This window comes from Lemur catta, chromosome 14, assembly GCF_020740605.2.
Source record: "Lemur catta isolate mLemCat1 chromosome 14, mLemCat1.pri, whole genome shotgun sequence".
In the NCBI taxonomy this organism is placed as follows: Eukaryota; Metazoa; Chordata; class Mammalia; order Primates; family Lemuridae; genus Lemur; species Lemur catta.
In genome coordinates, this window is record NC_059141.1 from 429,168 (window position 1) to 451,618 (window position 22,451).

The 22,451-nt window shown below is 63.3% G+C and overlaps 1 protein-coding gene across 1 annotated transcript; it reads right to left on the bottom strand.

Annotated features, from left to right (window-relative positions):
• Positions 1-3,380: 3,380 nt before the first annotated feature.
• Positions 3,381-19,862, bottom strand: ADGRA1 (adhesion G protein-coupled receptor A1). The gene is given in 7 exon segments (XM_045567835.1): positions 3,381-5,595; positions 5,598-6,064; positions 6,875-6,973; positions 8,352-8,497; positions 11,765-11,888; positions 12,907-13,034; positions 19,673-19,862. Coding segments are annotated over 7 exon segments (1,677 nt in total). The 5' UTR covers positions 19,676-19,862; the 3' UTR covers positions 3,381-4,885.
• Between the last annotated feature and the right edge of the window lie 2,589 nt (positions 19,863-22,451).

Sequence of the window (22,451 nt, forward strand, 5' to 3'; positions counted from 1 at the left end):
TTAAAACTTTTTCTTTCCAGTGACCATAAAATTCATTTTATGATATCAAAGTAAATGACAAAGTAAGTGACGATGACAATTTTTGTGTTTCAACTGGAGCATTTAGTCCATTCATATTTAACCCAATTATTTTTATTTATTTATTTTTTTTGAGACAGAGTCTCACTTTGTTGCCCGGGCTAGAGTGAGTGCCATGGCGTTAGCCTAGCTCACAGCAACCTCAAACTCCTGGGCTTAAGCGATCCTACTGCCTCAGCCTCCCGAGTAGCTGGGACTACAGGCATGCACCACCATGCCCGGCTAATTTTTTGCTATATATATTTTTAGTTGGCCAGATAATTTATTTCTATTTTTTAGTAGAGACGGGGTCTTGCTCAGGCTGGTCTCGAACTCCTGACCTTGAGCAATCCGGACCGCCTCGGCCTCCCAGAGTACTAGGATTACAGGCGTGAGCCACCACGCCCGGCCGTTAACCCAATTATTGATTTATTTACATTAAAACTACCATTTGTTAAAAGTGCTTTCTGTTTTTCCTACCTGCTATATGTTAGCTTTTCTCTCTACTTATTTCATATTGATTAATTAGGATTGTATTTTCTTCTATATTAGTTTGGAAGTGTCAAAAAAAACCTAAGTCCAGCTCTGTAAAATAATTTAAAGAGGTTTATTCTGAGCTGAATGTGTGGGACCACGGCCCAAGAAGCCTCGAGCCAGTGGTGTGGGCTGGGTTACGGTTCGGTTTTGTACATTTTGTGGAGACAGGGATTACAGGTAAAGTCATATATCGACACATGGAAGAAGTGCATTGGCTTGGCCCGAAAAGGTGGAACATCTCAAAGTGGGGGCTTACAGTTTACAGGTGGGTTTAAAGATTCTTTAATATGTTAAAGAAATTAAGCTTTGTGTAAAGGCTTGGAATGTTTTAAGTTAAGATGAGGTTTGTTAATCAGAGACAAACCTCCCGACGCACACCCAGACTCAGGTGATGTGTTAAGTAAACTGATGACCTGGAGCTGTGGGTCAAGCTCTGTTCTGCACGGCCTTAGCCTGTCATGAGTCACAGAGGACTTCAAGAAGGGAGGGGCATGCTGAGGCATATCTGACCTCCCTCGTGCCCAGTAACTCAGCTTTAGGGCATTTCTGGGGTCTCCTTGGCTAAGAGGGGCTCCATTCAGTCAGCTTGGCGGGGTATGAGATTTTATTTTAGTTTACAGAAGTTTGCAGGACTTCTGGCAATCCATGGCTTGTGTTTCTAACGTTTGGGAAAGTTCTCACCGTGATTTCGTTAGATATTGTTTCAACATTCTCTCTCTGCTCCCCACCCCCATTCTTGGCCTCCGATTACGTGAACAAGAGGTTTGTTCACACTGTCCTCTGTGACTTCTACCCTCTATCTTCCAGTTCACAAGCTCTCTTTTAACTGTGTCCAATCTCCCGTTAAATTCATTCACTGAATTCTTTCCGATTTTTTTTCAGGTCTAATAGTTATTTGTATTAAAATTTAAGTGGTTTGTGATTCTCTGCCAAAATTCTCAACCTTCCCTTTATGTCACTGAGCCTAGTTATTTCAATAGGTGTGTCGGGAAACTCTGAGCTGTAGAGACTCAACCTTGAGAAAGAAAATAAATTTTATCTGAGGAAGGTGAGCCCTTCTCAATTATTACAATGAGACAGCAGTCACACCCTACTGCCCCCTTGAGCTCTGGCCACAAGTGCTATAAATTAACCTCACAGTGCTGCAGCAGCTGCACCCCATAGCTCAACAATGTACAGCCAATCCCCCATCAATGTTGCTTCTGCAAACCAATGAGAATCCCTGACAAACAGCTCCTCTCAGCCACTCCCTGTCCCCATTTTTGTCTTTAGAAACACGTCTGTCCCAGAGGTGCGTACGTACCTGGGGTTGTGCAGTCTGTCCTCACTTTGCTTAGGTCAACTCCATACTCGTGCCTTGGCCTCTTGCTTTCGGGTGGACACCTGTGTGTCTTTTCCTTTTGTCTGTCATTTCTGCTGGTTTGATTTATGTGGTCTTTTCTCTTTGGGTGCCTTGTCAGGCCGCTGCCTCCAGATCTGTGGCCCTGTGGGGACGCTGCCTGGCACGTGTCCAAGGTCCTTGGAGGACCGTCTGTGGGTCAGCATGTCCTTGCTCAGGCCACCAGCCTCACGGCCTGCAAGAGGCCTGGGCAGCTGGCCACTGGGCGGTGGGAACTGCCCTCGTGGACCCCAGGCCATCCACGAAGGCCCCTCCCCTCTGCCGCCGGCTTCTCAGGAGCCCTGGCCAGGCAGGCAACCACGGCCCCGACCAGCCTCTCTATGAACCACATAGGGCTCCTTAGTCCCCACCGCCCCTGGGAGGTGACTCACTCAGAGCGAGAGCAGGTGGCCCAGAGCCAAGCCCTGTCTGGGGCCTTCATGGGAGAGGCAGCAGATGCCACCGTGTGGTCCCCTGAGGACCGGGACCCTTTCTCCACCAGGACCACTCCAGGGAGGACCCACAGGGCCTGGCGGCTTCTGCCTCCACATCCTTTAGGCTGACGGACATCCCCACAGGGTTGCCGTCACTGGGGACATCACCCTGGTGAGCAACACACTGGCACAGAGGCCAGGCAGAGGGACCGCCTCATGCTGTCCCTAAGAATAGCACACACATGTGTGCACACATGTACACGCATGCATGTATATGCCCACACAATCCACACACAACTCACAGTGCACACATGCAAACACGTCCACCCACACGCATGTTTCCTCACATCACATTCATCTACATGCATGAACATTCACTTCACATCCACCCACACGCATGCTCCCTCACAACACATTCACCTACATGCATGAACATTCACTTCACATCCACAGACATGCATGCTCCCTCACATCACATTCACCTACATGCATGAACATTCACTTCACATCCACCCACACGCATGCTCCCTCACTTCACATCCACCCACACACATGCTCACTGGCACACGCACAAGGGAAGTGGCACAACAACCCGGCTGCAGACAACAGGATTTGGGCCTAATCCAGTCTCACAGCCCCGTGGAAGCCGATTCCGCGTCAAGGACTCCTCGGTGCCGCTGAGCTGGGAACTCGCGCACCCCGGAAACACTACGCCTGTCACAACAGTGGTCCCAAGCGGACTTATGAGGCTACGTCAATGCAGAGACACAGTGGGGTTTTAATGTGACTCTCCTGGGTTGAGTGGTGGGGTCCTCTCTGTTCGGCCGGGGGCACTGAAGGCAGAAGGGACGTGAGGGGCTGGAGGGGCCGGGGAGCAGCAGCCTCGCCAGCCCCAGCCCCAGCCCGCCGCGGTGCCCCTCCCCACATGATGGCGAGAAACACGCAGGGATCTACGAACCAGACTCACAAAGGCAAACAATGCAAAATACTGTATTTTTGTCTGGACAGTTCTGCATCTACTGCGTGTACACAGCATAGCGTCGGGTTTCTGGTTCCTCAGCTATGGGAGCAGGTGAACAGGTGGACGGTGACAGACACAGAACCACGTGGCGGTCACCTGGCTGCCTGTCTGGTGGACCTGTGAGGACACGCGGGTCCGCGGTGGGTGGAGCGCGCTGCGCTGCGTTACGACACGTCTACAGACATCCCGGAGCGAGGCTCCGTGCACTCAGATGCTGAGCGTCAGCGCTCCGCGGGGCACTTCCCCAGGAGGCGCTGGGAACACGCCCCAGCTCCTCCTCTGAGGGGGGCACGGGAGGGTCTCCCGCTGGGGCCACCCCCCATCCCGAGGGCAGAGCACACTGACAAGTCTGCGGACGCCGTCGTCCCCATGTAAATCCAGTGCTCAGAGGGGCCAGAAAACACATGTGCATGTGCGTGGTGTGCACATGTCTGTGCGTGCATGTGTGTATACACACACGTATGCACACTTGCCGCAGACGGGGAGGGGGAGGAGGAGGGAGGAAGGACGAGCTGTGCACAGCCTCACAATCACGCCCCTCTGGACACACGGGCTCCCACCGCTCACAGAGGGACGGGCAACCTGCTCTCACAGAAGTCTTGACATCTGTCCTTCAAGTCAGGGCTCTGTGCCCAGATGTTCATGGAGCTGCAACAAAGGGTAAGTGACTCTGTCCGTGACAACCCCACAACCTGCCAGCCCCTCTTCTTTCCGGAGCAGAAGCGATTTGCTCCCCTGTGCCCACGCTGGAGAGGCATCCAGTCCTGACGGGGTCTGGATTTGGAGGTTGAGTCTCCGGGAAAGACCGCTGGGCATCTTCCAAGGGCAGGAGCCCCAAGGCCTCTCCCCAGTGGTGCCAGAGTGGCGTCCCCCAGCACCTGCGATGTCCCCGGCCTGCTGGGGGCCAGGGCTGCATCCGGGACCGAGGCTGATGGTGGACGCCGAGCTGGCAGAGCGGCTGCGGGTTCCCCAACCAAGATGACAGGCAACTCCGACACAGCACAGTGGGGAGGCCTGCAGCCACCACCCAGGGCCACGGCGCCGGGGCAGATGGGCTGCTCAGCCAGGAACAGAACCCAAGACACACACGAAACACCAGGCGGAGCCCCCTGCCGAGGTTGGGTCACAGCCTGACAGCTGGCGGGCGGCCAGGGCTCCCCAGGCCTTGGCCACAGTGCGGGGCCACCTGGGTCTGGGCGGTTCCTTTGACAGAATCCCGGTATTGGACACCACGGAACAGAAAGCGGGTGACTGCAGGGGACAGGCAAGTCCGACCTTGGGGTCAGCAGAGGCGGGCGGCCCAAGCGCTTCCCCTGCGGGGGTCTTTCATGAGGAAGGGGTCAGCTAGGAGGTGGGAACCACTCCTGAAAGGTTCGGTCACTTTGGTGAACCCCACGGGCCTCACGTGGCAGACGGCCCCACACTGCTCCGAAGCTCCTCCAGGGACACCCCCCCCATCTACACCGTAGTTTCGTTTTTCCAGGGCCCAGTGCGGATGTTGCCCGTTGGGTCGGTGCTGAACGGCAGGCACTCTCGCAGGGAGCCCTCGAGCAGCCCGTCCCGGCTGGGGCTCCCGAAGGGCAGGGACTGTGTCCTCCGGAGCATCTCCAGGTGGCTGGGGCCGAGGGCCGCCTCCCTGCCAAGCCTTGGGGGGCAGCCGTAGAGGGCAGCACCGTCACCCTCCGGCTGGCTCACCATGGGGAAGGGGTCGCCCTGGGCACAGCAGGCCAGCGAGTGTGCCCCTGCCGGGCCCTCCAGCGAGCTGGGGGGGCTGTCTGTGCGTGAGCTGCGCGGGCTGCCGTCCAGGCTGGACGGGATGTGGTAGGCGTACTCCGGCTCGGCCGCCCCGCGGTGCCGGCTGAAGTAGTGCAGCTTAGTTCTGCCCTTAAGGCACCTGTGCAGGTGCGGGTCACGCCCGAAGGCGTCGTCCCCGTGCACGTGGGCGCAGGCCTCGTCCTCCATCAGCTGCTCGCAGTGCATCTTGGCGCAGCACGGGGTGGCCGGCGACAGGCAGCTGACGTGGCCCTGGGCGGCCTGCAGGTTGGTCATCTTGCAGTGGCCCGGCGCGTGGCTGAAGCCCCGCCCCTGGCCGAGCCCCGGCGCGTCCCCATTGGCGTGGAGCGCGGCGCGGGCCCCCAGCTCGCCGGCGGGGGGCGGCCGCGCTGGGCGGGGCAGCAGGCCCACCAGCACCGCCACACGTCCTCCCGCTTGGCGCAGTGGTGGATGAGCACGAAGAGCCCCAGCGTCACGCAGAAGGCGCCGTAGAGGCAGCTGAAGACCATGTCCAGGAAGTGGCGCTGCGACACGGCCAGCGCCCCGAAGGCCCAGGTGGCGGCGAACAGGAACAGCGTGAAGGCGGCGGCGCGCAGCTGGGCCGGCAGCGAGTGCTCGTTCTGCAGCAGCGAGGCCGCCGGGGCGCCGCGCGCGGGGGGCGAGCCGGGCCGGGCCACCCGCGGGCCGCACTCGGGCCCCGCCAGCCGCTGCGTCTCCTCGGGCCGTGCGCGCAGCTCGTACCTGCGCTCGGGGTGGCGCCGCAGCTGCACGTACGTGCCCAGCAGGTACACGCAGGTGACCAGCGTGATGAAGGCGGCCGGCCCGTAGAAGGCGCCCAGGCTGGGCTCCCAGGCCATCCAGCAGCTGCGGGGAGACGCGGGTCAGCGGCGTCCGGCTCGCGGCCCGGCCGGGCTGGGCCAGTCCGACTGGGGCGCCCCCCACGGAGCTCAAAGGCCGCGGCCCAGGGCGCATGCGTGGGCCCCCGTCCAGGACTGAACCGGCCCACCCGTGGCTTTGCGGAGCTGCCCACCTGTCCCGAGCCGGTCTGGGCCGGGAGGGGCCCTGTTGGCCCTGCCTGCTCGGGAGGGCGGGGCAGCCCCCCTAAGGTGACCAGGGCGAGGCCAGCGCGTGTGCCAGGCTGGGGTGGCCGGGCGGCGGCAGGTGCTCTGGGCCTCGTGGGCAGTGGGCGGGAGGTGGCGGTGCTGGAGTGTCAGAGGGGGTCTGGGCACTGACTTAGGGGGACCGGTTGGATCTGCTCCTGCTCAGAGATGGGGCTGCCATTCTCAGCTGAGCTGGGTGGTGCTGCCAGCCCCTTCTTATCTAAAGAAAGCCAGGCCTCCAGTGCCCAGGGAAAGAAGGGGGAAACTGAGTCCTTAGAGAGGAGGGGGCTCTAGGAATCCATGGGGAACACGGGCAGGGGAAGGGCATGGCTCGGGCGGCCACTCCAGGCAGGGGCCAGCACCGTCACGCCGTCTCACAGGATCCCCTCACCGCGGCACCATTAGCCGGTGGCCTCCTGGGTCCCTGCCTCAGCCCCGGTCCCCCAGCAGAGGGTGATGCTGCCAGACGCCTTCCCTGGCTGCCCTGCTGCGGGCAGGTGGCCCTCCTCCCCCCTCCCCACCCCACCCCTCCTGAGTGGCCCTCCGTCCCCCCCCCCGGTGGCCCTGTACTCACTATGCAGCCTCTTCGTCCTCCATCCCATAATTCCTGATATTCGTGGCGGCCGTGACCCCACAGATGATGAATGGAACCCCTCCGCTGACGAGGTAGAACCTGTTGGAGAGCAGAAGGTGCTGACCCCCCTGGTGACCCTGGGACCTCGGGCGAGACCGTGAATGCCGCCGCTGGGCCCGGGAGCACAGTGCACACCAGCCCTGGTCGCTAAGCGGCAACAGGTCTGCCTGGACCTGAAATTCAAACAACGGCAGAAACTCTGGGTGGGGACTGGCCTTATTCACGGGACGCAGGACGTTGCTTTTTCTGCCTCAAAACCAGTTCTGTTGGTTTCACACTCGGAGGAGCTGCCATGTCCACGGCCCCCACGTGGCCACACCTCACACCAGCAGCAACTGCCTCTTGCAGCAGCCGCCTGGAGGAGAACGTCCCCAAGTCCCCCAAGGGCCCCCAGGTGCAGAGCAGGCCCTGCCAGAGCACGAGCCACAGGAGGATGGGGCGGGTTGGTGCCCACGTTCAAGGCCTCGTGGGCCACATGCGGAGCCCGGCTTTTGCCAGCTCCAGGGTTTGGGGTTAAGTCTCGACTCAGAAAAGCAAACAGGAAAGCCACGGACTCCCACTTGGAAGCTGCTGTCCAGTCACGGGGCACACGTGTGCTCACTGCTGCCTGCGGAGCCTTCCAGCCCCAACACACGTGTTTTCTACGGGACATGAGAGGAATCTCTGCGTCTGCTCCTTGCGTCGTGCCTCAGTTTCCCTGGCTCCTGACTCTGGGGAGGACGGCGCCCTGGCCCTCGTCCTGGGGCTGTCCCTGCGTCCCAGGCACGTCCCCAGCTCCTGCTGAGTCTCCCATGAATCCTGGCCTGAGGGAGGACCGGGGACCAGCAGCTGGGCAGGTCCACTGGCCCCTCCCGGGGGCACAGCCCAGGGTCACCCTGAAGTTGGCACCTGAGTGTGCCACGGTTTTCCACCAGCTCAGGAGCAGGTGCCCAACATGAGTGAGGCCACCGCGGACACTGGGGCCAAGGCCACTGGGGCCATCTCCATGCACGGCGCCTGGTCGGGGGAGCAGGGGTCTCAGCATGGTGGGCACATCCAGCACACGGCACACACGTGGCCTCCCGCACATGATGGCCCAGCCACGGATGCTGCCCCAATATCCTGACTCCGCCCTGTCCCTAGGTCACCACCCTGACCCCACCCTGTCCCCTGGTCACCACCCAGACCCCACCCTGTCCTCAGGACATCAATGACCCCACCCTGTCTGCAGGTCACCACCCTGACCCCACCCCATCCCCTGGTCACCACCCTGTCCCCAGGTCAGCACCCAGACCCCACCCTGTCTCCTGGTCACCACTCTTCCCCTGTGGCCCTACTTGGATCGGGTCCTCCTCAGGCCCCAGCCACCCTCTGAGGAGTTTGCCGGCGTCACTCCGGCCCCTTTGGTGGGTGGGCCGTGCCCGAGTGGTCTCAGTACCTGAGAAGCGGCTGCCTCGGGTACGGTGGGTGGTCTGCATCCCCGCACGGTGGCGCCTTCTTGGTCACCTGCTTGTAGATGTTCCTGGCGGTCACCCCGATCCACAGCATGGTGGACAGCGTGGAGTAGTGTAGCACAATGCCCACCTGGAGGGGACAGAGGCCAGCCCGCCGGTCAGCCCCCGCCCCCGGCCCCACCGCCCCGAAGCCCCAGCCCCAAGCCTGGAGCTCCCTGGGCACCTTCAGGCGACAGCCGTTTAGTGACAAGACATGACAGCTGCAGGAGGGCAGGTGGGTTATCTCGGGGCAGCCGAGGACACTGCAGGGGTCCCAGAGATCGCAGGGGGCACGTGGGCTGCAAAGACCCTTGACCTGAGGTGGGGGTGGGGAGCTTGTGGGAGCCCCCGGGGCTGTGTGTGTACGTCCCTGCGCGAGTCCACGCCACCCGTGGGGGCCTGTGTGCACACGCCTCCTCTGGTCGCCTGGGGCTCAGGCCCGGGGCCCTGTGGCCGCAGAGCTGGGCGTCGGAGCCCCACACAGCGTCCTTGGCGGGCTCTCCCGGCTCGTGGTGCGCGTGGCCTCGTGTGTAGGAGGAGGCTCTGACCGAGGACACGGCCGGCCATGCAGGGAGCAGCCACTGCTGTGCCCAGCTAATCACGCACCGCACCTGTCCCCGCCCCTCCGATTCTGCAAATCGAAGCTACCTTTAGAGCAACAACCCGACACTTTGAAATGACAAGTCAAATGTTGCCGTAATTAGAAAGGACGTAAATGTTGAAGGAACACAGACTCTGAACACAGCCAACGTCGTGCCCTTATAACAATCGATCAAACCCAGAGTCCAAGTTTTACTTAAGAGAAAACCTGTGATCCCTGACGAGACTCCCGTGGGGGTGGGAAGGTGGCGGCTCCGCTCAGGGTTCAGCTAAGCCCCCGTGCGTGGCGGTAGCAGGAGGCGCAGCTCACCGCGCAGCCCGGCCTTTCCCTGGACGGCCCCGGCCTCAGGGGCTGCCGGTGGCGAGGGCGGCGGGAAGGGCCGGCCTCGCCTGTGGACACTGTGGGTTTCGGGAGGTGTGAACGCAGTACTCGTCTCCCAAACACGGGCGTGGGCTGGACACGCGCAGAGGCCTTGGGGACGCCGCCCTGGCACCCGGGCGGGGCTGCCCTGCCCAGGAGGGAGGCCGTGGCCACCACCCCACCCCCACTGGGGACCCAGGCCGGGGCCAAGGGTGGCGTCTGTCGTTCGTGATGCTGCTTAGGATCTAATGAGGCTCGTGGTGGGCTGTGTTGCCATAACAACCGCCTGCCCTCTCCAGCCGTCCAGCGCTGTGGAGGCTCCCAGGCTGCCCCGCGCGGTGCCTGCGGGAAAGTCGGGCCCAGGGTCCTGTGCGTGGCACGTCGGGGCCCCTCGTGGAGTGTGGCGGCCGCCTTTCCGTGGCCTCGTGTTTAGCTCCGGGCCTTTCTTCCAGCAGGGAGGGGGGAGCCGCGGCCCGAGGGGTCCTCGGTCTTCAGGCAGTGAACTTGGAGCCAGCCCGGCCTGGGGCTTTCGGAAGCCCCAGAAGCAGCGAGAGACACTTTGGGTCACCCCGCAAGGCACAGGGGGGTCAAGGACGTCCGGGCCTGAGCCTGGTTTTCTGCCCTCCGCACGTCCCTCTCGCCGCGGCTGCCGTCTGCGCCGTGCCGTGCGGTGGCCCCGGCACGCGGCTCCACAGCCAGACCCTGTGGCCTGTTTCCGGCTGCGCCCAGCGCCCAGCAGGCCCCGGTCTCTCACGGGCTGAACGAACAGATGAGCACGTGAACGTGTGGGCGACGCCTGCCACCTCCTGGGACTGTGACCGCAGATCCAGACGGCACCAGGGAAGGGGCTGTCACCTTCCGCCTGCGGCACTCAGAGCCGTTTCCTCCGAGCGCTGTGGCCAGGACAGCGAGGACGCTTCTGTCCCCCACTCGGTCTCCCACCTTCTTGCCTCTCCCCCCTTCCAGACCTGCCCACCCCACCAGACATCCCGGTGTCACTCCAGCTGCCACCAGCAGGCCCCGGGCTGCCCGGGAGCCTCGTCAGGGCTGGTCTGAGCCTGGTGGCTTCGTCGCAGCGTGTGGAGCGCATGCAGTGAAGAGCACACGTGAAGCCCTCGCCCCGAGCACTGCGTGGCAGGCGCCACAGGCAGGACGCGAACGGGGTCCCCAGCGCCGTGGCTGCTTCCTGCCCACTGAGCCGCATCCGCCACAGCTGCCTCCCAGGAGTGCCCATGGCTTTTCTGCCGGGGCCACGTGGGGCTGGGCCCAGGCGGTGGACGTGGCTTTCTGGTGGCTGGCCCTGACGTGCGCTCACGTGGACGTGCCGACTCCTCCGTGTACAGGTCTGGGGTGTACGAGCGCCCGCGAGGCCGTCCCGGCCTCAAAGCGTGATCATACCCATGCGAGGAGGGAAAGACGCCTGGGCGGGCCTGGCGCTCACAGCCCAGACGTCCCCTGCGGGGACAGCCCCTGCCCACCCACCCCCGGGTGCATCTGGGCCGCTGCTCGGTGGGCAGGTCACCAGTGTGGACAGACGGCCACCAGTGTCAGCACCAGGTTCGGGAGGGCACAGGCACCCACACCCAGCCGTGGGTGTTTGCTGCGTTAGCGATGACAGGGCCAGCGAGGGGGCCACACGCTTCCCGGGCACAGCGGGCTGAGCACAGGCCCCGCGCAGGAACCGAACCGCAGGGCCGGGCTCTGGTCAGATGCCGTGCAGCGCGTGGGCCCCCCACCCGGCCGCGCAGGCCCTGGAGGGGACTGTCCCGGGGCCTGGCCGGGGGGCACAGGCGGGAGCTGCTGGGGGCACAGCTGCAACCCAAAGGGCAGGACCAGGCTCAGCTCTGACAGATCCGGTGATTCCGACCCCCCCTTTTAAGCCAAAGGCCCCTTTCCTGACACCCTGGCTCTTTCCCCCACTGGGCGCTGGGAGGCTCCACCTGTCACCGGCGGAGCAGGATGTTCCCGGCAGCTCCTGGCGGGTCCCCGCGGGGCGTCTGTGCAACCCACCGCCCTGGTGACCCGCCGGACTGGCCCCTGTCCCCACAGGGGCCTCTGCCCGGGCTGGGGCAGGTTCTCCTGCCCTGGGCTCCTGCCCCACCAGGCCCTTTGGGAGAGGCAGGTCTGACCTTGACCTTGGTGGACAGCAGCTGTCTGGTCAGCAGTCACCGCAAGCCATGGAGTACGCTGGTCCAGGGAGAAGTGAATTGTTTTATGTGACACAATTTTGGGCAAAACAACCGGATTCACACGGAGTGAACCTGACGCAGACTGGCCAGAGCCTCGTGTTCCTTCTCGGGAAATGGCTGGACAGAGGCTAGAATCTCATTTCACAGACAAGACAGTCCCACACCCACCCTGGGCAGGAGGTGACAAACACGCGAGGACGGCACTCACCGCCTGGCACAGCACGGGGAACCTGGTGCGATTGATGCCGCCCGCGAACACCGTGAAAGTCAGAGCCGCGTGGAAGCAGAAGTTCAGGAGCGTGTGCCGGCCCTTGCGGCTGATCCGGATGGCGCTGTGAGAAAGAGGCACGTCCCCTTAGCAACTGCCGTCTCAGGGAACAGCTCGGGAATGAGCCCCTCAGCCCACCCAGCCCCGTCCCTCTGCGGGGCCGGGGGCAACTGTGCAGAGCCCAGCGCGGGGGAGAGAGCCACGCCCCACACCACGCCCATCCTGCACGGGCTGCCAGGGGACAGTCCTGCGTGAAGTCACCATGGGGTGCCACAGCTGGGGGGGGTTTTGCAGGATCTGAGCAATCTGATCATTGTACAGATGATGATATTGAGCCCTGGGATGTGACTCGTCTCAGGCAGAAGTCACGCCCCAGGGTCCCGGGACGGGCTCGTCCCACCTGCCAGCCGAGCAGACGTCTGACTCCTTGGCATGGGGCTGGGCCGGGACGGATCTTGCTGGATCACGACTCTGGCCACAGCCTTCGCTGTGGCCGTGGACATGGCCAAGGCTCCCCTGTGACCACAGCTGCGGTGGTCTGAGAGTTTGTATCCCCACCAAAGTTCTCACATTCAAACCTAAGTGGGATCCGTGCTCTTGTAAAAGAGGCCCCCGGGAGCCGCCTTGCCCCACCCACCATGCGAGGACACAGCGAGAAGGCGCGTCTGCGAACGGAGCAGCGGCCCTGCCAGACGCTGCCTCTGACGCTGCCTTCGTCCTGGACCTCGCGGCCCCGGAACCCTGAGAAACCAGTTTCCGTTGTTTATGAGCCACTGAGTCTGCGGCATCTTGGTTGTGCCCCAGTGTCTGCCCATGACTGCGGTGTGGCCGTGGCATTGACCACGACTCTGATGCCTGGCCCTGCTGTGCGGGACCCTCCTCGCATTTCCCGAATCTCCCAGTGTTCCCCAGGCCACGGCACCCGCCCAGGGTGTGAGCACCTCGTGGGGAGCTCGCTGCACCCAGCTGACCTCGCCCGTTTGAGGGGAGCTCGCTGCACCCTCTGGTGCCTGGGGGGCCGTGAGACCTCGCTCTGGGGATTTGCTTTGGAGGTGGAGGCAGGGCCTCCCGGCCAGGCTCACCTCTGGTGCACGACGTAGGTGACGGCGGAGGCCAGGAGGCAGAGCAGCATGACGGCCGTGCACGCGTACACCACGGGGTGCAGGAAGTCCCCTGGGTACTGGGGCAGGGACAGGACGGTCTTCAGATCCTGGGGAGGAAGCAGGGGACACTGTGTGACCTACGGGCTGCCAGGGTCTGCGTGGCGGCGGCAGAGCCTCCCGGTCCCCCTCGGGCTCAGCCTCCCCTGGAGCTGCGTGGGCCGCCGGTGCCTGGGCCGCCTGTCGCGTCTCACAGACACGGTACCTGCCCGGGCAGCGGGTCCGGCTGGCGGCGGCGAAAGGCCCTGTGCGGTGGGCGCCAGTGCAGGAGCAGCCGTGGCCGCCCAGCGTGGCCTGTCTGCACCCACCAGCGTGCTCGGCCCAGGGTGACACTACCAGGCCCCGAGGGCCACCTCCCGAAGGGTGGCATCTCTGCCGTGCCTGACGTCTGCCGCCGGGCTCCCGTCTGTCCCTTGCGCTGGCAGAGGGTGGGGGCGGCGCCAGCTTCCACCCGGGGGCACCTCGCCTGCAGCGGGGTCGGAGGGCCATTCCGAGAGGCGGGAGGCGTTGGATCACCCCACCCTGCTCCTGTGCCTCACACCGTGCTGGGCACCTCGTCCCACTGGGACCCCACAGGGGTGCTGTGGTCCCACTGTCTGGGCAGAAGTCACTGCCCTGCCCCAGCCCATGCTCTGCCTGGCCCTCTGGGGAGAGGCCCCGGCCTGGGGGGTGGGCCAGGGCCGGTGCCACCGTCTCAGGACACGGCCAGGGCTGTGTGCCACCGTCTCAGGACACGGCCATGACACCACACGAGCTGCTCCGGCCATCGGGTCAGGCTCTGCAGCCACGCTGGCCCCTCCCCCAGCCCGCGGTGGGGCCCGCGGCCCCTGCCCCTGCGCCAGGCAGGAGCAGCTCTGGGGTGGGCACTGCCTAGGTGGGCAGAGCAGCAGGAAGCCGCCAGCTGGACCTCCAGGACGGTGCCATGACTCAGGGACAGAAACCCCATGTGAGGGCTGCTGGGAGGCAGGGGGCTGGCGAGGCCCAGAGCTCAGGCTGCTGCGCCCCCTGGTGCACGTTTCCTGGCGGGCGCCGTGCCAGGCCTTGCCGTATCCATCAGGACCGGCTTCTGCGACGGGTCTCCTGGAACAAGGGCCCTGCGTCCACTGTGTGGAGTGTGCGGTGGGTCTGGCCTCTGGGCACTCACAAGTCCCCCACGGCGAGGGGTGTGCGTGGCAGGCAGCAGGGCTGGGCTGGGGTGCCCTAAAGCAGCAACACCCCCACGTCCTGCGAGCTGTCCCCCGCCCTGTCCCCAGGGCTTTCGTTTGAACGTGTCTTATCTGTGGGTTTTATTCACATACATAAAACCCATTTACATCAAGCCAAACAGGAAGTCAGGACTGTCTCTCCTGAGACGGCCACACCCCAGGGACCCAGTTCCAGACGCCGAGGTGAGTTCTGGGGACGCCATGCAGGCTGGAGGCACAGCCCGGCCACGGCGCCCTGGAGCGGGGCCAACTTCTCTTGGACGGCCAAGTCCTGAGGTTTCACAGCGACCAGGCAGGAAGGGGCCACGTTCGGCCTCCGGAGCAGCCACGTGGCCCGGCTGGGCCGGGGGTTGGCCTGGACAGGGACGGGCTTCCGTGCCCAGGCCACGGCAGCTGTGGGTCAGCAGCGTGTTTGACAAGAAACAGGGATTCGATTCCGTTGGGTTTCTTTTTTTTCTTTCTCTAAATTAGAATTATCGACAGTGCCTTTCTACATTTTTAGAGGTGACATTTAAAATTCAAAGCAAGTAATGCAAAATACAGATATATTTTATATTTTAAAGTTCACACATGTACAAGTTCCCCCTGGAAGCGTCTACTTTGCCAGTGTTCCATGGGCAAGGTCATGGCAACACTCTGATATGCGCTGGAACAGAATTCGGCCGACGGGGACAGACAAGTCCCCTGAGCCCGTGAAGGCAGAGAGCCCTCCGGACCCCCCACAGCAGAGCCGAGGGCGGGAGGAAAACAGCCCGGAGGACCCCAGGCCGGGCAGGGGAGGAGGAAGGCGGCCTCTGGGCCTGCAGGGTGGCCCGGGGGGTGCGTCAGGAGCCACTGGGAGAGGCACTGCTTCCCCCGGAACCGGCTCTTCCCACAGGCCGGCCCTGACGGGGTCTCCTCCTAGAGTCCTAACTTGCTTTCACATTTCATTACTGTTTCAGTTGGGCGTATCCTTTTTGGTGGGTTCTGCAAATCGAATGGGTTGGGGTGTGAAGACAGACGAGCAGAAAGGAGGGAAGACAGGAGAGCATAAGCCACGCGCCGTGTGAGTCTGATCCGACGCAGTCCCTGTGGCAGCAGGCAGCCTCCAGAGCCGGGTGCAGACCGTCGGCGGCGGCCCTGTCCTCCCGGGCGGCCAGGCCTGCAGGCTCCGTCTGTCGGGGGAGTGAGCTGGTCTTTCCCAGGTTCTCCGGCACCTGCTCCTGGCTCTGCGCCAGCGACGACAGATTTCATTGGAGCCTGATGTGTCCCCGTCGGCCTCTGTGCTCTGTGGCCTCGCTCGCTCCAGGGGAGGCAGAGGGGACCCGGCTGCGTGTTTAGAGCAGGAGTCACCCTCCTGACGTTTGTGCAGCGCGTCGTGGTTTTCTGTTTGGAGGGGGACGTAGGTAGTAAAGTCATGCCGAGATTTGGAGAAAAACACGTTGAAGACATCACAGGGCCTTTCCTTCTAGACTGGCGTCTGCTTGTTTAAACTTCTTAGCTGCAGGGGGATGTCAGGTGGGTGACAGACCCCCGCTCCGTGAGATGAAGGTCGTAGATTTTGGCAGTTTTTAGTAATTTTGATATGGGACTGAATAAAGAGCAGCAAACCAAAAAGAACTCACCAAAGTTCTGAAATGTCTGTGAACGAGACAGACCATCCTAATGGCCGTCGGGGAGGCGGTTCCAGGCCTCGTCCCACCTCCTGGGCACCCACGGCAGGGCTGGGGGCGACAAGCCCGCCAGGCGCAGGGTCACCTCCTCGGTGACAGCGCGGACTATGAATGTCCTGTGACCCATCTCTGGCCCTTCCAGAGCAGCCTCCTCCACGGAGCCGCGGCAGCGCCTGCCGGCGTCCCCCGCTCAGCCCCCGGGAGCCTGGCTGTGCCGGCTGCCTGTGCCACCTGTGCCGCCCGAGGTCCCCACCCTCCCGCCACCTGCCTAGTCCTGGGGAGGTCTGAACCCACCCTGTCTTTTCTGACCACAGGCTCCTGCGTGTGCGGAGGGAAATGCCGGTGGCAAGAGGTGTCCCGCACGCGCTATCTCTGGGGTCCTCTGGGGTCCCCTGCTCCAAGCAGGGGCCGGGCAGGCCTGGCCTCTCCCTCGGTCCCGGCTGCAGGACGCGGCACAGGCTCCCCCAGGGACGCCAAGGTTAGCCCTGAATTGAGGGCCAGTGGGGCTGAGGGGCCCTGCCGGGCTCTCTGTGAGTCCCCTCACCCTCCTGAGGCTGCTGGTGGCTACCAGGCAGCCACACCGAGCACAGCCACGAAAATCAGGTCATCGTGGCGCCGGCGTGGCCCGAACCTTAAGGAGAGGGTGAGCTCATCCGAGCAGCTGCACTTACGTACTGCAGGGACTGAACGCAAGTAGCTTCGGGGGCCACCCCGCGCCCCAGTGCACCACGCTATACCCCCGCACCGCAGCGCACCACGCTGTGCCCCACGCTATCGCATGTGATGGCACCCCTCACCATGCCAGACCACCCACGCTACACACCACACGATGCCATGCCACACGTGATGCCATGCCACACCATGTGATGCCATGCCATCGTACACACACCACACCACCCCACAGTACACCACACCAAGCTATACACACCACACCATGCCACACACACTATACCACACCACACCACACACACCACACCACACCAGGCTATACCACACCACACCATGTTATGTTGTGCCACACCACCACATGCTGTGCTACACCACACTGTGCTATGACGCACTATGCCACACCACCACACTGCCCTGCACACTGTGCTGTGACACCGCAAACCACACTACCCACACCACACTACACCACACGATGCTACAGAACACCAAGCTGTGCTTTGCCGCACCGCACCACACCACGCCGTATCATACCACACTGCACCACGCCACAACACGTGTTACCACATCTGCTATGCCACACCACACCACATCACACCACACCTCATCACACCATATATATGCTTCCGTATCAATCATGCCAATCCCATCATTCTACTTGGTTCGTGACACCAGGAATGATGCTGCCGGGCAAACCAGAGCCCGAACCCGGTGCAAGACGCCCCAGTCTCACCAGCAGATGCGGACGCCGTGAAGGAGGCAGAAGTGGAGAAAGTACACAGGTATGGACAATTTTCACTCACTACAAAGACCATCGGTCTGTTCCCTACAGGAACGACTGTTCTCCAGGTTAAGCACGAGGGCTGCCGGTTTTGGGTGCACAATCACACAACGTTTAGGTGCCTGCTTGAATTTAAGGACCAATAGCAGCTGCTGCAGGAACCAGCAAGTTTCCCGTCTGCTGTGTACGAACAGCAGCGACCAGGCTGCGTCCGGGAGGAGACGCCCTCAGCCTTAAACGCTGGACGGGAGGCCTCCCGACATCCTGCCGAGGGACACTCACCATGCGTCCATCAGGGCGCCCCGAGGTGGACAGGGAGCAGCAGAGAGGCGAGCGCAGGGCCCCAGACATGCAGAATTCGGGGCTGCTTCACGCTTTAGTGCTCGGTGGGTGGAGATGCAGCCAGAAGAGCAGGCCTGTGTCTTTACACTTAGGAACTGAGAAGGCCGTTTGCCCCCCAGCAGGTGTCGGGCCCCGGTGGAGGGTCAGGCAGAGTCAGCACTACCCTCACCTGCCCGTGGCCTCCAGGCCTCCTCCCCTGCCCCTGAGGCTGCCAGGTGAGTCTGCCCAGGTAACTGTACCATGAACTCGGAGACACGGGCAGAAAAGTGCTTGCACCAGATTTATGCAACTCGGGAGGACAACACTACACATTCTCTGTCCCGTTCAGAGACTGTCTCAGGTGTAAATCTTATTTGCTAACAACAAAACCCCACAAACCTTATATTCTCCTGGATAGAGCTCAAGCCCATGCTCCAAAGCGAGGTACCAGAAGATCGGAAGAACAGGCTCCACATGTTCTTGCCATGAAATTGGCACTGACTGATCAACACCATGGTGCCCACAGGGTAGTAATATTCTCCAGGGATTAGGGGGTGGGGGGGTAAACTCACTACTAATGCACGCGGTGAGCGTTGTAGAGGGGAAGGGCCTGCCTCTAATCCTCGCCTGGGGGAGGCAAAGTCATAAAATGTAACCAAAATGTTTGTACCCCCATAATATCCTGAAATAAAAATAAAACAACAATAACAACAGAAAAAAAAAAAAAACAACCGCAACCACAAACGGCTGAAATTCCCCACAAATTCCCAGGCAAGGCTACAGGTTTCGCATCTTGGTGGCAGGAGCCCTCGCTGGGCAGCACCAGGGAACACAGAGACCGTGCAGGGTGCGGGCACGCCTTGGGTGGGGGAGCCCCCGCAAGCTGTGCACGGAGGGGCCAAGGGTCAGAGCGGAGGGGGGAGGGGCTGAGAGTCAGAGCAGAGGGGGCAGGGGCCGGGGTCGTGGCCCCCCAGCCCCGTGGCCTCCGGGGTTGCTGTGGCCGCCCCCGGCCTCTGAAGCACCCTCCACTCCTCGTCTGCCAGTGGCAGGTTTCCGTTTTGCAAACGAGGGTCTCAATTTGAGGATGGGCAGCCAGGGCTACTGCCAACCCAGCGCCCGGCCACGGCGGGTGTGGCACCTACGGGCAACAGGTGGTGGCTTGGGAAGCTGGAGGCAGCCCCTGGGCCTGTGGCCCCGAGGAGCAAGCGTGCCCGATCACGTGACCTTGTCAGCCGTGGGAGGTGCGTGTGGCCATGTCCTCCAGCCTCAGAGGCCTGGGTAGCAGCTTGAGATAGTGCTGGCTTTTGGCCAGAAGCATCTCTCTGGTGTGGACATTTTGAACGGCACAGGAAGAAAATGAGTAGGTGACTCAGACACCCGCTCCGAGGGAAGTAGACGCTCAGCTGCTCTGAGCATGCATGCCGCGGCCGTGACGGCCGCACTGTCCTAGGGGGCCATCAGCATTCTCTGCACGCACCCCGGGTCCTCGCTGCCTGTCAGCTGTCCCTTAGCAGCACACACAACACACTGTTTACTTGGCTGTCAACCTTTCGAATGCAGACTGCCAGCAACCACAATGGAAGCTGGCAGGGCCGGCCCCGCTCCTGGCGAGAGGACGCTCGACCTGTGCGCTGTGCGTGGTGCAGCCTGGGCGGCGAAGCCCACCCACACCCTCCGGCTCTACCGCCGGGTCACCCTGCTGATGGGGATGGGGGGCCAGGCAGGGGCGGAAGGGCCTCAGGAGGGGCCGGGAGCAGGCGGGGGAGGGGCCCTGGTCCACGGCGAGGAAGGTTTTCGGGGGCAGGGTGGACGCCAGCCCCTGGGGTGCATGTCACCTCCACAGACATTGCTGCGCGCCTGCAACTAATGAATATGAGCAAGCCGGCGCGGAGGGCTGAGACAGGCCGCCTGAGGACCCAGGTGCTGCGAGGCCCGCGCCCCCGGCCCGTCCCCAGCCCGCCCCAGCCTCAGCCCGACGCCCCGAACTACCCGCCCCCAGCGCTCCCGCCCCGGCTGCGCGGAGGACGGCGGGGGTGGCCTGGGGGGCCGGGCCGGGTACTCACCATGAGCTCTGCAAAGTTACCGAAGTGTGAGCGCCCTGGAGGTGCCGCAGGCCCAGGCGGTTATGTCGCGCCCTGCGCCCCGCCAGCCTCCGTGGCCATCGGGAAGGTCAAAGTCCCGACAGCAGCCGGCGCGGCGCTCCGGGCAGTGCGCGTCAGGGCGGCCGCGGTGGGGCTGGAGGGGTCTGCAGGCTGCGCCCATCTGTGGAGACAGCGCGTGGTCAGAGGCGCGGCGCGAGCGGGAGTTTGCCCCGCGGGCCTGTCCCCAGGCCCGCCTGTGGAGTCGCCGCTCAGCCCCGTCGGGGCACGCGGAGGCGCCGGGAGGACGAACGCGCCCGCAGGCGGACGCTGCCTCGCGGGAGCGGCTCCCTCTCCGCGCCAGACGGAGCTCGGCTGTGCTCGCCACCCCAGCGCGAGGACCGCCCTCGGCGCGGCTCGGGCTGCACAGAGCCGATAAACGCGCCTGGCGGTTTAAACCAAGAGCACCAGGCACGCCTGGGATTGATCCCCGCCAGCCGACCCGCAGGGGACCTTCGGCCGCTGGGTGCCCGTCCCCCGGCGAGCGCTCGCGCGCCCGCGGCTCTCGGTCTCGCAGCCCGGCTTCACGGGAAGGTGCCGGAACCCGCCTTCCCACGGCGGGACCCGCAGGAACCGCCTCCCCCGCCAGCGTCCCTGCCCGGACCGGGCCTTTGCGTCGGAGGGCGCCCCGCTCGGCGCAGCGCGGCTCTCACCTACTCCGGCCCGAGCAGCCGGGGAGCCGCGCGGCGGGCGCTGCCCGCGGCCGGCGCGGTCCCGGGGCCGGGGGGCGGCTCCCCGTGCCGGGCGGGGCGCGCGCGGGCGAGCGGTGCACGGGGCGCGGCGCTGCGGCGGGGCCGGGGGCGCGGAGGCCGCGCTGCGCTCGGCGGGCGGGTCCAGAGCGCCGGCACCGCAGCCCGCGCCCGCCCTGCGCGGCGACAGCGACGGGCCGGCCGTAACCATGGGGACGCGGCGGCGGCTCCCTGCGGCAGGGCGGGACGGCTCGCGCGGCGCCCGGCGGCTGCGCAGCCCGTTTAAAGCGACAACCCGCCAGGTTTCGCCTTGCGCTTCCGGCACAATCAGACAGCTCGCATTAACGCGTCTCCGGAGAGGAGGATGCAAGATTGGATTTGATTTCTGAAGCAAATCCCTCTCCGTTGAGGGCTCCGGGAACAGAAATATCAAAAAAATTGATTTTGAAGGAATGCTCATAGTCCTTGCAGTGAAATACCCTCAAATCCAAATATGCCAACACTAAGGTGAACCCATGATGAATCCATCGCGGCGTGAGTCAGCAGGCAGAGCCAGGCGGTGTAGACCGCCCCGTGGCTGTGAACACAGCGCCCTCCCCAGCCCCTCCCCAAACCAGCCCCCCCCAGGGCACTGACAGGCACCGAGGACACCTGGGGGGGCAGGGGGCCACACGGAGTGCCCCGGAGGTGGGGGCAGCCTCCACCAGGGCCGGGCCCCCCGCGCGGGGGCTGTGCTCTGCAAGGTGGGGTCCCGGCCTCTCCAGGCTCCTGCACAAGCTCCGCTGTCCAGGGCGGTGCCAGGCCCGGGGCGACACCCCACAAAAGTGAGTTGGGAACTGCCCCTTCCAGGGCCCACAGCTGGTTCCCTCCATCCCTCCCTCCGCGGCCCGCAGCCTGTGGCAGCTCCTCTCAGGGTCCCTGACGCTGACCCCGCAGCCCCCACGCTGAGGGGCCTGGAGCAGGTCCATTGGAGGATCTCCGTGAGAATCAACAAGGTAGCATCAGAGGCAGCCACAGCTTCCTCAGCCTCCTGGACTCTGGCTCCAGAGTGGGGTGTTCAAGGCCTGCCCATGTCCCCATCCTGCCCAGTATTCCCAACACCCCCGTCCTCCCACCCAGTATTCCCAACACCCCTGTCCTCCTCCCACCCAGTATTCCCAACACCCCCGTCCTCCCACCCAGTATTCCCAACACCCCCGTCCTCCCACCCAGTATTCCCAACACCCCTGTCCTCCTCCCACCCAGTATTCCCAACACCCCTGTCCTCCCACCCAGTATTCCCAACACCCCTGTCCTCCCACCCAGTATTCCCAACACCCCCGTCCTCCCACCCAGTATTCCCAACACCCCCGTCCTCCTCCCACCCAGTATTCCCAACACCCCCATCCTCCTCCCACCCAGTATTCCCAACACCCCTGTCCTCCTCCCACCCAGTATTCCCAACACTCCTGTCCTCCTCCCACCCAGTATTCCCAACACCCCTGTCCTCCCACCCAGTATTCCCAACACCCCTGTCCTCCCACCCAGTATTCCCAACACCCCCATCCTCCTCCAACCCAGTATTCCCAACACCCCGTGTCATCTTTCCTGCCCAGTATTCCCAACACCCCCTGTCCTCCTCCCTGCCCAGTATTCCCAACACCCCCTGTCCTCCCACCCAGTATTCCCAACACCCCCCCGTCCTCCCACCCAGTATTCCCAACACCCCCATCCTCCCACCCAGTATTCCCAACACCCCCCGTCCTCCCACCCAGTATTCCCAACACCCCCTGTCCTCCTCCCACCCAGTATTGCCAACACCCCCCGTCCTCCCACCCAGTATTCCCAACACCCCCTGTCCTCCTCCCACCCAGTATTCCCAACACCCCCCGTCCTCCCACCCAGTATTCCCAACACCCCCTGTCCTCCTCCCACCCAGTATTGCCAACACCCCCCATCCTCCCACCCAGTATTCCCAACACCCCCTGTCCTCCTCCCACCCAGTATTCCCAACACCCCCATCCTGCCCACTATTC